Raw genomic sequence first — 12947 nt, 5'->3', positions numbered from 1 at the left:
TTTGTATTTCTACCAGCAGTGTATCCAGTTGCTGTCAGAACATGTGTTCATTCTTTATACTTTGTTACAGATTGTCTTAAATAACAAAATGTTTTTTAAAGACATTTCCTGTACATATATGTCTTTCACATTTGCCCACATATTTGCCATTTTCATACCCATGTATTTTGTTTCTTCCTGAAGATCTGTAGATCTCAGTTTCCACCTGGTGTCATTCTCTTTCAGTTCAAGGACTTTCACATATGCTTGTAGTGCAGTCCTGCTGGTGGCAAATTTTCTCCATTTTTATTTATCTAAAATAATCTTTTTTTGCCTTTGTTTTAGAAATACAATTTTGCTTGATGTTGAATTTAAAGTTATAGGGTTTTTTTTAAGCTTTATATTGATGTTCGATTTTCTTTCGGGCCCATTGCTTCTAATAAAAAGTGAACAGCCATTTGTATTGTTACCTCATATACAGTTGACCCCTGAACAACATGGGTTTTAACTGTACAGGTCCACTTATACATGGATTTCTTTCAACCAAATGTGGATTGAAAATAACAGTATTCTCAGGTTGCAAAACACAGTATAATGAGGGTCTACTTTTCATATAGCTGGTTTCTGCAGGGCTACTGTGAGACTTTCATATGCATGGATTTTCGGGGAGCAGATGGTGGTCCTGGAACTAATCCTTCATGTACACTTTGTTACTAGTGTATAATGTATTATTTTTTTCTGTTTTAAAGATTTTCTCCTTATCTTTGGATTTCAGCAATTTTTTTTTCTTTGATGTGCTAAGGTTGCCTTTTGTTTGTATTTATTCTGCTTAGGGTATACTGAGCTTTGTGGGTCTGTAAGTTCCTGTTTTTCCACCGTATTTGGGAAATGTTTGCCACTATTATTTCACTTTTGGGGGGGCTCCGTTTTCTCTCCTGCATTCTGAGACTAAATATACATATTTTAGACTACTTTTTATTGTCTTACAAATCACTACCACTCTTCCTGTCTTTTTCATCTTTTTTTTCCTTACTGTTATTTAAACTGGATAATTTCTGTTAATGTGTCTTCTACTTCCCTGTTTTGTTGTTGTTGTTGTTGTTGTTTTTCCTGCCATATCCACGTTCTGCTGTTAAGCCTACCTGATTTTTCATTTCAGATCCTCCTTTTGGTTCTTTTTTTTTTGAAGTTGTTCTGAACATATTTGTAATAACTACTTTAAAATTCTTATTTGCATAGGTCATATAAGGATTGATTTCTGTTAACTGCTTTTTCTCTAGATATAGGTCTCAGAAATATTCCAGTATATACAATAAATCGCATAGTCATCCTGCCTTTACTTGACAGGAGCCGGGCTTACAGCCTGTCCTATCTGCCTGCACATCAGGATTCCTGTGTGCCCCTGGATGCAGCCCTACATGTTGTTTTGTATTTTTGTTCCCTCTTAGGTCTACAAAGTTACTTATCTTGTTTTTGAGTCTGTTTGATGTTTATCTTTTTATAAGGTATCTATTTTAGGTAGGTTAGCCTGAGGGAGTACATTGAAACACGAATTTAGTGCCCCTCCTGTCAAAGGTCTCTGTTTTTTCCAAAGCAGAATGCTTTGGAAACTTGAGGAGTGTTTTTATTTGCTGATAGTTTGGTTAATATACTTGAACTCAGTGAAAGCCTCATTCCAGAAATAAATATTTATAGGTATTTCACTCAAGTAGTTCTATTTATATATTCCCTCTCCATTCCAAATGTTTAAAAAAGGGGTTAAACTTCAACACATTGGAAAAAAATAAATTTATAAGAACTAAATTATAATAATATTAGGGATAAAAGTAAGCACGTCTGTTGTTAAATAAGAAATTAATTACAAATTCGTTTAGGGTCTTTAAGTGAAAAACTGTATGTGTATAGCAAAAAGTTATTAATAAATATGCGTGTGTATGTGTATATATGTATGCCCAGATACCTTTTATATGTTATTTTTAGTCTTTGTGTTTGTTTTTTGTTTCTTTTTTTTTTTTTTTTTTTTTTGAGACGGAGTCTCGCTGTGTCGCCCAGGCTGGAGTGCAGTGGCCGGATCTCAGCTCACTGCAAGCTCTGCCTCCCGGGTTTTTACGCCATTCTCCTGCCTCAGCCTCCCGAGTAGCCGGGACTACAGGCGCCCGCCACCTCGCCCGGCTAGTTTTTTGTATTTTTTGGTAGAGACGGGGTTTCACCGTGTTAGCCAGGATGGTCTCGAACTCCTGACCTCGTGATCCGCCCGTCTCGGCCTCCCAAAGTGCTGGGATTACAGGCTTGAGCCACCGCGCCCGGCCTGTGTTTGTTTATAACTATGCCTACCTACCTTAATTTGTCAGGAACATTATGCAAATTAAAGTAACTCAGTATTAATGAAAATCTGTTTAGTATTTTTCTAAAAATTAATTCATGTTTGTATATTTATTTTTGAAAGATAAAAGCTTTTAAGGTTATTAATTTGCCTGTAAGTATAACTTTGGTTGCATTCATAGACAAAGTTTTGGGGAATTAGAGAGAGAATTATTGATATTTGTTAAGAATTATTCCCTTTTATTTGGTGACTTTCACCCATTATTTAATCCACATAACAACCTTGATTTCTTCTTCCCCGTTCTGGATTTGAAGAAACAAGGTAGTATATTTTCCCCAAGGTGATACAATATATAAGTACCAGAAATGGAATTTAAACTTAGTGCTGTCTGATTCCAAACATGTTTTTCTTTAGTTCTTCTTAGAAACTTCCTGAGTGTTCTCAATGTCATTATTTTCTGAATATTTTTAGAGTTTTTATTTTCTTTTGGACCCAAAAGTTATTTATTTAATAAGACTTTTTCTTCTTTATATCCTTTTAATATTTATGTTTAATTATATTTAAAAAATCAGGGGACAGGAGGTGGTTCTTTTTCAGTAGGCAAGAGTTTTTTAATTTGTTTATTGTTGATCTTTAAATATATTGTACTTATAGAATGTGTTGTCTTAATTTCCTTATGTTTAAAATTTATTAACATTTTCTTTGTTTTTGGTATATAATTATTTTTAAAGCTTATTGTTTTAATATGTCTCTAGATTAAATAGGTCTCATACTTTCTCTAGATTTCTCTCATGTATACTGTTCATGGTCTGCGTATATAAAATATACCTTATCAATTTGGCTTTTGAAGTCATATCGTTACTATTAACTTACTTGTAAAGTATGTTTTATTCTGAAGTTTGGGTAATATTGAAGTCTTGGCAAACGCATGAGATTAGAAACTCCCATTGGTTTAACAGAGTGTGTTTTTGGATTAAAAAAAAAAGAGTAGAAAGAATTTTCTAATTAGATTTTAGAAACAAGTGAATTGGTTTATATGGAAAGGAAATTTGGTTATATGAAAGATATACAGTATCCCCAGTGAAGGGAAAAAATAAGTCATAAACGTTTCTCTTAGAACATGTTGTGTTAGATTTATCTCATGTCTACAGAGATAAAATGGTAGGTAAGTTTAGGTTTTCTTTTATAGAAACATAAACCGAAGTTAGTTAAGAAAAACTAAATTAAAATGAGAGCTCTGAACTTGGAAAAACCCAATGGAACCTTAAGATTTTTCTGTTATATTGCTTCATTATTACCTGTTTTTCAACTGGAATTTTAGAGAGAAATTTATGATATTTTCAATGTATTTATATAGAAAAATGATTATTTATAAAATGTATTTTTATAGTTTTAATATAAACGTTCCCTTAGGGAGATTCTATATAATCTTTGTTAATTAAACTTTCAAATTTGAAAGTAAATCATGACTGCACACTATTTGTCAGAAGTTATGACACTCTTTATAAAGCCTTTTTTAAAAATCTGGGGTGATGGGCTGGGTGGCGTGGTGGCTCACACTTGTAATCCCAACACTTTGGGAAACGAAGGCAGGAGGAGCCCAGGAGTTCAAGACCAGCCTGGGTAACAGAGTGACTAAAACAAAACAAAGCAACTCTACTGAAAAACAAAACAAAACAAACAAACAAAAAAAAAACAAGACCAAGCATGGTGTTGCACACTTGTAGTCCTAGCTTCTTGGAAATCGAAGTGGGTTAATTGATTGATCCCTGGAAGTCAAGGTTGCAGTGAGCTGTGATTGCACACTGCACTCCAGCCTATGTGATAGAGCAAGACACTGTGAAAAGAGAGAGAGAGAGAGAGAGAAAGAGAGAGAGAGAGAGAGAGAGAGAGAGAGAGAGAGAGAGAAAGAGAAAGAAAGAGAAAAAAGAAATTTTGAGGACTGCTTTTAGTTTTACTTTAATTTAGGTTATTAATGTTACAGGCTTGTCCTTTTCTGCTCTTTGATACTTTGAATCTCATGTAAGTCCCATCTTTACTGGTTTATTATTGTTATTTTTTTTCCATTGGTAATTCCTCTTAGTTTTACTTTGTAAAAAATATCCAAAATCTTACCAATCATCACTATCTCCATACAACTACGTTTGTCTAAGCCCTCATCATAGTTCACCTAAGTAGACTCTTAGCAGCCCCTTATTGGACTTCCAGCTTCCTTTTTTTCCTCTATGTAGTCTTTTCTTTACACAACAGACAGAAAGATCGTAAAACATTTACTCCTCTGCCCAAAACCATCCCAAAGTTAAAGCTGTAGTCCTTAGTATGGCCCTTAGAGTCCTTTGTGACTGGACTATGGCTGCTTCTCTAATCTTATCTCCTAATTCTTTCTGTTTTTTCACTGTGCTCTAGCTATGACTTCTTACTCTCTCCCTGAAATGTTAAAAGCACACCCTTACTTCAGAATATTTGCATTTACTGTCTTCCTCCCAGACTGTACTGCTTTCAGATACCTGAATTAGTTGCTCCCACAGTTCATCCAAGACTCTACTAAAATGATTTCACCAGAGGATATCCCTGACCTCTCATATCTAAAATTCTCTTCTTACCTTACTTGCAAAGCAGCCTATGTGCCTAACTGCAGATTTTTATGTTTTTTTCTTTTTCCTCCTAATATCTAACTGTTTTCCTACCCAGGTCTAATTTTTTTTTTTTATTTTTTTTTTTTTTAGATAGGGTCTCACTATGTTGCCCAGAATGGTCTCGAACTCCTAGGCTCAAGCAATCCTCCCACCTCAGCTTCCCATGTAGCTGGGATTAGGGGCATGCCATGGCACCTAGCTCTAGGCTTAATTTGACAACAGATATTTTTAGCAACGTTTTATTGAATTCTTTCAGAACATTCAAATTAACTTCATAAAGACAAAAACTTTTTTGTACTCATAAATTCACTGGTTTATGTAATATTTAATTACATCTCATAATAAAAGATACAGTTAGCATAAATGGTTTGGGAATAAACACACCTGATGCTTGGTAAAGCTAAAACTTAACTGATGGAAACAAAACTTTGGCTTCATTCTAGAGTACTCTGCCAGAGTCAGCATACATAACATGTGAACATTAATCAGAATGTTCTACAGAAGTAGAGTCTTTACTAATCAGTCCAGTAAGTTGATCAAGTAGAGTTCGATTAAAAGAGCTTAATTTGTAATCAACATTAGAAACTGAAATAGATTTAGCTTGATTACATATATAGCTTTTCCAGATTATCCTAACTTTATTGGATTAGTTCATCTTTAAAATTCCTATAAAATTAATTCCACAAGTGGGAATAAATGACTACTAGAGAATTGCCACTTTTCTTAAAATAACATAGATTGTAAAAAATGTATCTAATCAAAGATGTCCTACAAATGGATAGTGTTGATGGATGCACAAAATTGTAGACATACTTAATGTCACTGAATTATACACTTAAAAATGCTTAACATGGCAAGTTTTATGTTATGGATATTTTATCACAGTAAAACTGAAAAAATACATCTTTACTTACGTTTTTTAAATGTAAATAAAACCTTTAGGCAATGTTACTATGCAGTATAGAAGAAAAAGCAGAAGTCATGGAATTAGAAGTCTTGTATTTATGTAATAGGAGTTCTATCATGAGTGAGTTGGATAGATTTTGGCAAACCTTTTCAACTATCTTAGCTGTAGTTTTCTTATGTTGAATGTAAACATACTTGTTCTTAACTCTCAGGAATTTCATGAGGAACAAGTTTAAGTTTTATATATATCTATGTATGCTTTTCATAAACCACAAATAAGTTTATATACTTTAGCTGGAACTTTATAATTTCAGAGGGGTTATTGAACTGACTATTGGCATTGGATGTAAGAATTTGGCTTCAGGCATTTGCTATTGAGGTTTTAAAAGTGTTTAAATATCTTACTGTAATTTTTTTGTTTTGTTATTTGGGACAGTGCAGCTGTTTTCTCCTAGGGTATAATTAGTTGAGAATGGAAAAGTTTAGCTTATATTTGGAGAGTTATACTTCCTATTTCCATTATAAAATTTTCAGGTTTTTTCCTAATTAGTGTCTTTGCTTAATGGGTTCCTCTTTATGACTTTTGGGGAGAAAGCCTCCTAGATTGAGATAGATATTAGATAATTAGCTTTCATTTTCTCCTTGGAAGTCAGTGAGTTAAATAACAAAAATCATATAAAAGTTATATGATTTGTATAAGTTATATACAGTGGAACAGAAAATGATAGTCTGAGTAAGGTACAATGATGAAGTCATAAATCAGACTTAAGCAACAGAAAGTTATTTATTGCTTTGTTGCCCAGGCTGGAGTTCAGTGGCATGATCTTGGCTGACTGCAACCTCCACCTCCTGGACTAAAGCATTTGTCCTGCCTCAGCCTTCTGAGTAGCTTGGACTACAGGCAAGCACCACTATGCCCAGCTAATTATTTTTGTATTTTTAGTAGATACGGGGTTTCACCATGTTGGCCAGACTGGTCGGAACCCCTGACCTCAGGTGATCTCAAAGTGCTGGGATTACAGGCGTGAGCCACTGCACCCGGCCTAGAAAATTATTTATCTTGGGCATTGATTAAATTGCATTTCTAGATACTCACTGTCAGTAGACTAAAAGATTTTTTTCCCCTCTGAATAAGAAAACCGTACGTTCAATGAACTCAGTATTTATTAATTTTTGCAAAACATCCCTGTTTGTTTTGTTAATTACAAAACAGAATCATTTTAACAATATGCTGTAACAAATATATTGTATACAATACAATATACTGTGACAATATACTGTAATAAAATTACAGCACCATTACTCTTGTGCTTTGTGGCCATTCTGAATCAAAATAAGGGTTAATTGAACACAAGCACTGCCATACCAAGACAGTGGATCTGCTAACTGAGAAAGCTGCTAAGTGACTAATGGCGGGTAGCATATAGAATGCGGCCACAGTGGGCAAAGGCATGATTCATGTCTTAGGCAGGATGGAGCAGGACAGCGCAAGATTTCATCAGGCTACTCAGAATGGTATGCAATTTAAAACTTACGAATTGTTTATTTATGGAATTTTCCATTTAATATTTTTGGATTCAGTTGACCATAGGTAACTGAAACTGCAGAAAACAAAACTGTGGATAAAGGGAGATTACTGTGTATATGATCCTCAGTGACTGGCTTCTCCTAGGTGTTTCCTCCTTCTCCCCTCCCTCCTAACAGTGATGCTCTAGCCATGCAGAACCATCTTTGTATATTCTAAAATATAGTCCCTTGCTTTTATGTGTGCTGTTCCTTCTACCTTTTCCCCTCTTGTCCAGTTTGTGATGTACTTCTCACTTTTATAATGCTTTCTTTTACTCCCTCTTCTATGACATTAACATTGCTTATGTTTACCTCTGTTAAAATCTCATTGCATTTTAATTGCAATTTAACTCTTTGTCTCTTTCCCTGAGGTAAAAACTCCAAGTATCTTGATGAAAAGAATTTTGTTGTATCCATCCATTTATTCCCCATACATAGCACATTGTCTGAAGATGCTTTGTAAATGTTTGTAGAGTGCAGGAATAGTATTATACATACGAAAACATGAAAGTCTGAAGGTGATATACATATCAATGGTGATGCTGCTCTAGGTATCATAATCAATTGTGCTGCCGGTTAGACTGGGCCCCATGTTTCCTGGCTCCCTCAGTCCAATGCTCTGCCACTAAATGGAATTAATTTTGGTTCTTAACAAAACATCTTTTTGTTTTTTCTTTACAGATATTGATGATGTTGAGAAGTTCAAACCAGGTTACCTAGAAGCTACTCTTAATTGGTTTAGATTATATAAGGTACCAGATGGAAAACCAGAAAACCAGTTTGCTTTTAATGGAGAATTCAAAAACAAGGTGAAGATGAGAATCTTTATTTTAAAATGTACCTCCCGTACAATACTCATTTCACTTGGGGAGTTTCTTATGTGAATATGTATATATAGTATGGTAAGAAAAGTGCTTTTTACTGACTTACATATTTAAAAACATTATTTTATTATTTAAATTTTGCTTCAGAAGATCTCTCTAAGTGAATCACCAAGGCTGAACAATATCTGTGTCCATCTATCTGTCTATAGCTCCTACATGTTAGAAAAAGAACAAATTTCATGATCAGTCTAATTTTGCAAATTGTGTACATAGAAAAACTTTCTATTTACTGTTTTGTGGAGGAGAAAGTTATGCACCCTTTATATAAATCCGTAGGGCGCTCCCTCCTAAGTGTTCATTCTACCACGACGGAACTAAGCTGCTTAACAATTGAAAGGACACCTGAATTATCTTACTGTCATAGGATTTTTCTATTAGAATACCACAGAGTTACCACAAAGCATCTCTAATATGACATAAATGGAGAGAATAGGCCAAGGAGTTAAAGTCTAAAACATGGAATTTTTTTTAAAGTTATTACCACTAGGTAAGTTGAATATTTGAAACCAACTTTTAAGTGGATAACAGTAAGTATGTTTTTAAGTGAAATAAGGCATGTTAATGAAAACTTAAAATTTATGACGGGTATTTTGCTGTAAAAGAATTGATTGCTGGACTCAGTGTTTTTTTTTGAAGGCACATTAAAAGAATCCTTCAAATTTTGAGGGCTTTGGGATTATTAAATGTAAATATAAAATTATTATTTTAGACTAAATTATCTTCCTGAAAGGATTAAACATTTATACAATACATTATTTTTTCTTTAAAAAATTTACATTTTATTATTGAGATAATTGAAATTTCAAACCTATATAGTAGTTTTGTGTCTCCTTATTGCCTCAGGGTAAGTCTGCTAAGTCACAAATTTGTAAAGAATGAGGTAGTTTTTGGTTTTCGTTTGTTTTGACAAATAGTAATTCTTTTCTGTATAAAGATGAGGTCATTTATACAACTTCTCCAGAAAATAATTATTTTATGCATTGCTTTTTACTACTGCTATTTAAAATATAGAGCCTTAGTTCCTTTAGTATTGCTATGAAAGAATTGCTGAGGCTGGGTAATTTATAAAGAAAAGGTTTATTTAGCTCACAGTCCTACAGGGTATACCAGAAGCATGGTGCTGGCATCTGCTTCTGGTAAGGACCTCAGAAAGCTTCCAATCATGCCAAAAGACAAAAGGGGAGCAGGCATGCCACAGGGTGAGAGAGGAAGCAAGTGAGAGAGGTGGAAGGTGCCCAGGCTCTTTTTAACAATCACTTCTTGTGGGAACTAACAGAGCAAGAACTCACTCATTACTCTGAGGAGGCACCAAGCCATTCATGAGGGATCCACCTCCATGATCCATACACCTCCCATTAGGCCTCACTTCCAACATTGGGGATCGATTTGAACGAGATTTGAGAGGACAAATCCCCTCAAACCATAGCAGGGCATAACTCAAGAATTAATTTGTGCCTCTTTAACATGGTTGGAAAGATGGCTCCTTTCTTTTATTCTGGGTTTTTCTTGCAACTCCTTTAAGCAGGTATTGAAATTGGTTCTAAATAATCACACTTATCCAAATAAGTGGATTAAAAATCTATCCTTACATAATCAGATAATGTATGAGATTTCTTGTCCTGTATCTGAAGTGAGATCCCCGCCCAACACTATCTCATTAAGATATAAGCCGTCCTCCATCGCAGGCAATAGAAGACCTAAGAGAAATTCTCTTTTCAGAGGATAAATTTCCCATTATTACTGTGTCTCAGTTCCCAAGATTCTTTGGTTTCTTTATTATCATAATGTGTATAGTTATCATTGGAGAAGAAAGGAGTTTGAACTAACCAGTAGGGACTCTCCATAAGGAAAACGAGCAACATTTTTTGGGAAAAAACTCTACAGAACTTTCTGCTTTGGAATTATAAATCAAGTTTTCTTTAGATGTTCTTACTGGATGTATATCCAACAAGAGGTGTATCTGTTGTTGCTAATGCATTTTTAGACAATGTCATAAATGTCAAGGAGATATACTACTTTCAGACAGTGGATAGTCTAAAATTACTTTGAAAAACTACATTTAGACTGCCTGCAGTTTTGATGATGCTGAAATTAATGGGTGCATGCTTACTGACAAGCCGGGTACTGGGCTAAGCACTTTACACATGTCATCTTACTTACTGTTTCAACAACTCTGTGACTTAGATCAGGGGTTGGCAAACTTGTTTCTGTAATGCGTCATATAGAAAATATTTTAGGCTTCACAGATCGTATGATTTCTGTCACAGCTGCTCAACTCTGCTATTGCAGCACTAGAGCAGGCCGTAGGCCAAACACAAACAAATGTGACTGTTCAGTAAAACTTTACAGGGGGCAGGCTGGATTTGACCCATAGGCCCTAGTTTGCCAACCCTGATGTAGATTATCCCTATTACATTCTACTTCATAGATGAAGAAATTGAGACTTAGCGAGCTTAAGTAACCTGCCCAAAGTCACACAGCTGACAAATAAGGAAGCCAGAATTTATACCAAGCTTTGCCTGACTCTGGAGTTTCATGCTCTTAACAGTTAACTGTCATCACAAGATTAGTTTTGTGTTAGTATAACAATGTGACTGATGTTAAATACGTCTTTTTTTTATTTGTTTGTTTGGAGCTAGGCTTTTGCTCTTGAAGTTATTAAATCCACTCATCAATGTTGGAAAGCATTGCTTATGAAGAAGTGTAATGGAGGAGCTATAAATTGGTAAGAATTTGTCCTTTCTATGTAAGTAACACTATTTTATTATTAATTGGTATTAAACAGCCACATAATACTCAGATTTCAGATTTTTTTTAAAAGAAAATTTCATGTTTTTTTTTTTTAATGTAAACAATACAGAGTATCTACCTATTGAGCATTACTAAGTGTTGGGCACTATTAAACTAGGAATTGACATGATCCTTTTTCTCAAGGGATTTATAATTTAGTGGGAATACTGACAAATAAATGAACATTTAATTGAAATACATTGTGCAAAGATGAAAAATGCAATTTTTCAACATGTAAATCTATATGTTTTTTTTAATCTGATAACAACCATATAATTTCTTAGAAAGTAAAAGCCTTCTTATTCATCATGATCACTAGTTGATTAAGAGGAATTAATAGTAACATAAATCAAACATGTAATTTAAAACATTGAAATGCATATTCACCCATTTTTGGATATAGGGCTGAGTCCCTTTTAATATCATTTCCATATAGATTTTGTATGTACTCTAACATAACATAGGATAGAAAATAAAGATTCTGTACTCCTTAAACTCCTTATAGCTTAAAATCCCTGACAGATTTTTAAAGTTCTTTTTAAAAAATCATTTAAACTATGTTATCCACACCCAATTTGATATCAAATTTTAGTAGTGATTCACCTTTATTGAGGCTTTTTAGGGCCTCGGTATTGTTTAAAGCCTCGATAGTTTTATAACCTACTTAATGTTCATAGAAACAGTTCTTCCACACTCTTTCACAGTTCATCTGTGAACATAATTAATACTAAAATTTTGAAATTATAGTAACAAGTACAATTGACAAACACATTTAGGAACAAAAACAACTGGCTCTTGGTAAGTCTAAGTATAGGAGGCAAAAGCAGTCCTGTGGGGGTACTAAAGATATTACTATGAATACGATAAAGTCCCTGCGCTCTCTGAGCACAGTCTGGGAATCAAGAGGGTCTTTAAAGAAATCACTAGAATAAGGTAATCAGATGGAGTAAAGAATTACTTAATCTCAAGGAATATTTTACCTAAGTCATCAAGAAGGCCCGTTTTGCCTACAACACAAATGCTTGGCATTCAAGATACTGACTTTGTTTCTCTTGCTTACTAAAGAAACACTGTCAACTCCTTGGCCTTCTCCCTTTTTTCTTACCTCGTATGCAGAGCACTCTTTTTTTTTTTTAAGCATAATCTTAAACTGTAGGTAATTGTTTCTAATATAAATAATATATTTTATTCACAGCAAAGCTGGATATGATTGAATGTCCTCTAGTCTTGTCTATCCTAGTAAATGGTGGACTGAGCTATTCTGTATGGTCTAAAATTAAGACTACAGTGTAATGAGTCCCTCCAGTACGAAGGGGAGGGTCTCTGACTGTCAGAGGAAATATTTGCTTGCTCTTTGCTTGTCTTATCTCCTTCCTGATCACATTTTCTAAAACGCTTATGCAGTCTTTGATGAGACTTGAGTGTTTCCCCAGGTTTCCTCAGCTACAGAGCCAGAGACCTTTGTTTGGTTAGTATATCTATAACTTGAATTCATTCCTTCTGTACTGAGTCTAATTATCCTTACTGTGAAGGTAACTTTATTTCTAAACTCTGGAATCATTTTGCTGTAGCCTCCTGAGTAATGATAAGGATTACATTAAGAGTTAACATTTATTAACTCTATACTATGTTCCAGGTTCTGAGTGATTTATATATGTTATGTAATTAATACTCAAGAATCCTATAAAATATGTATTGTTATCTCCATTTTACACATGAAGAAATTGAGTCCACATAAAGATTTAGGTAACTTACCGAAGGTCACACAATGCATGGTGGAGCCAGGATTTAAACCATACTCTCTTTTTTTTTGAGATGGAGTCTTGCTCTGTTGCCCAAGTTGGAGCACAGTGGTGCGATCTT

General features: G+C 34.2%; 1 protein-coding gene across 5 annotated transcripts in view; it reads left to right on the top strand.

The window, feature by feature from the left end:
- Window positions 1-12947, top strand: part of PPA2 (inorganic pyrophosphatase 2) — a 125142-nt gene that overhangs the window by 85341 nt on the left and 26854 nt on the right. For all 5 annotated transcript variants that reach the window (XM_074040254.1, XM_074040255.1, XM_045392717.2 and 2 more), the window contains 2 exons: window positions 8092-8219; window positions 10934-11019. In XM_074040254.1, coding sequence (XP_073896355.1) covers window positions 8092-8219; window positions 10934-11019 — 214 coding nt within the window. The remainder of the gene's footprint in view (window positions 1-8091; window positions 8220-10933; window positions 11020-12947) is intronic.

This window comes from Macaca fascicularis, chromosome 5 (genome assembly GCF_037993035.2).
Source record: "Macaca fascicularis isolate 582-1 chromosome 5, T2T-MFA8v1.1".
NCBI classification, from domain to species: Eukaryota; Metazoa; Chordata; class Mammalia; order Primates; family Cercopithecidae; genus Macaca; species Macaca fascicularis.
Note: the sequence above shows the minus strand (reverse complement) of the source record. Positions and strands in the feature narration are given on the sequence as shown.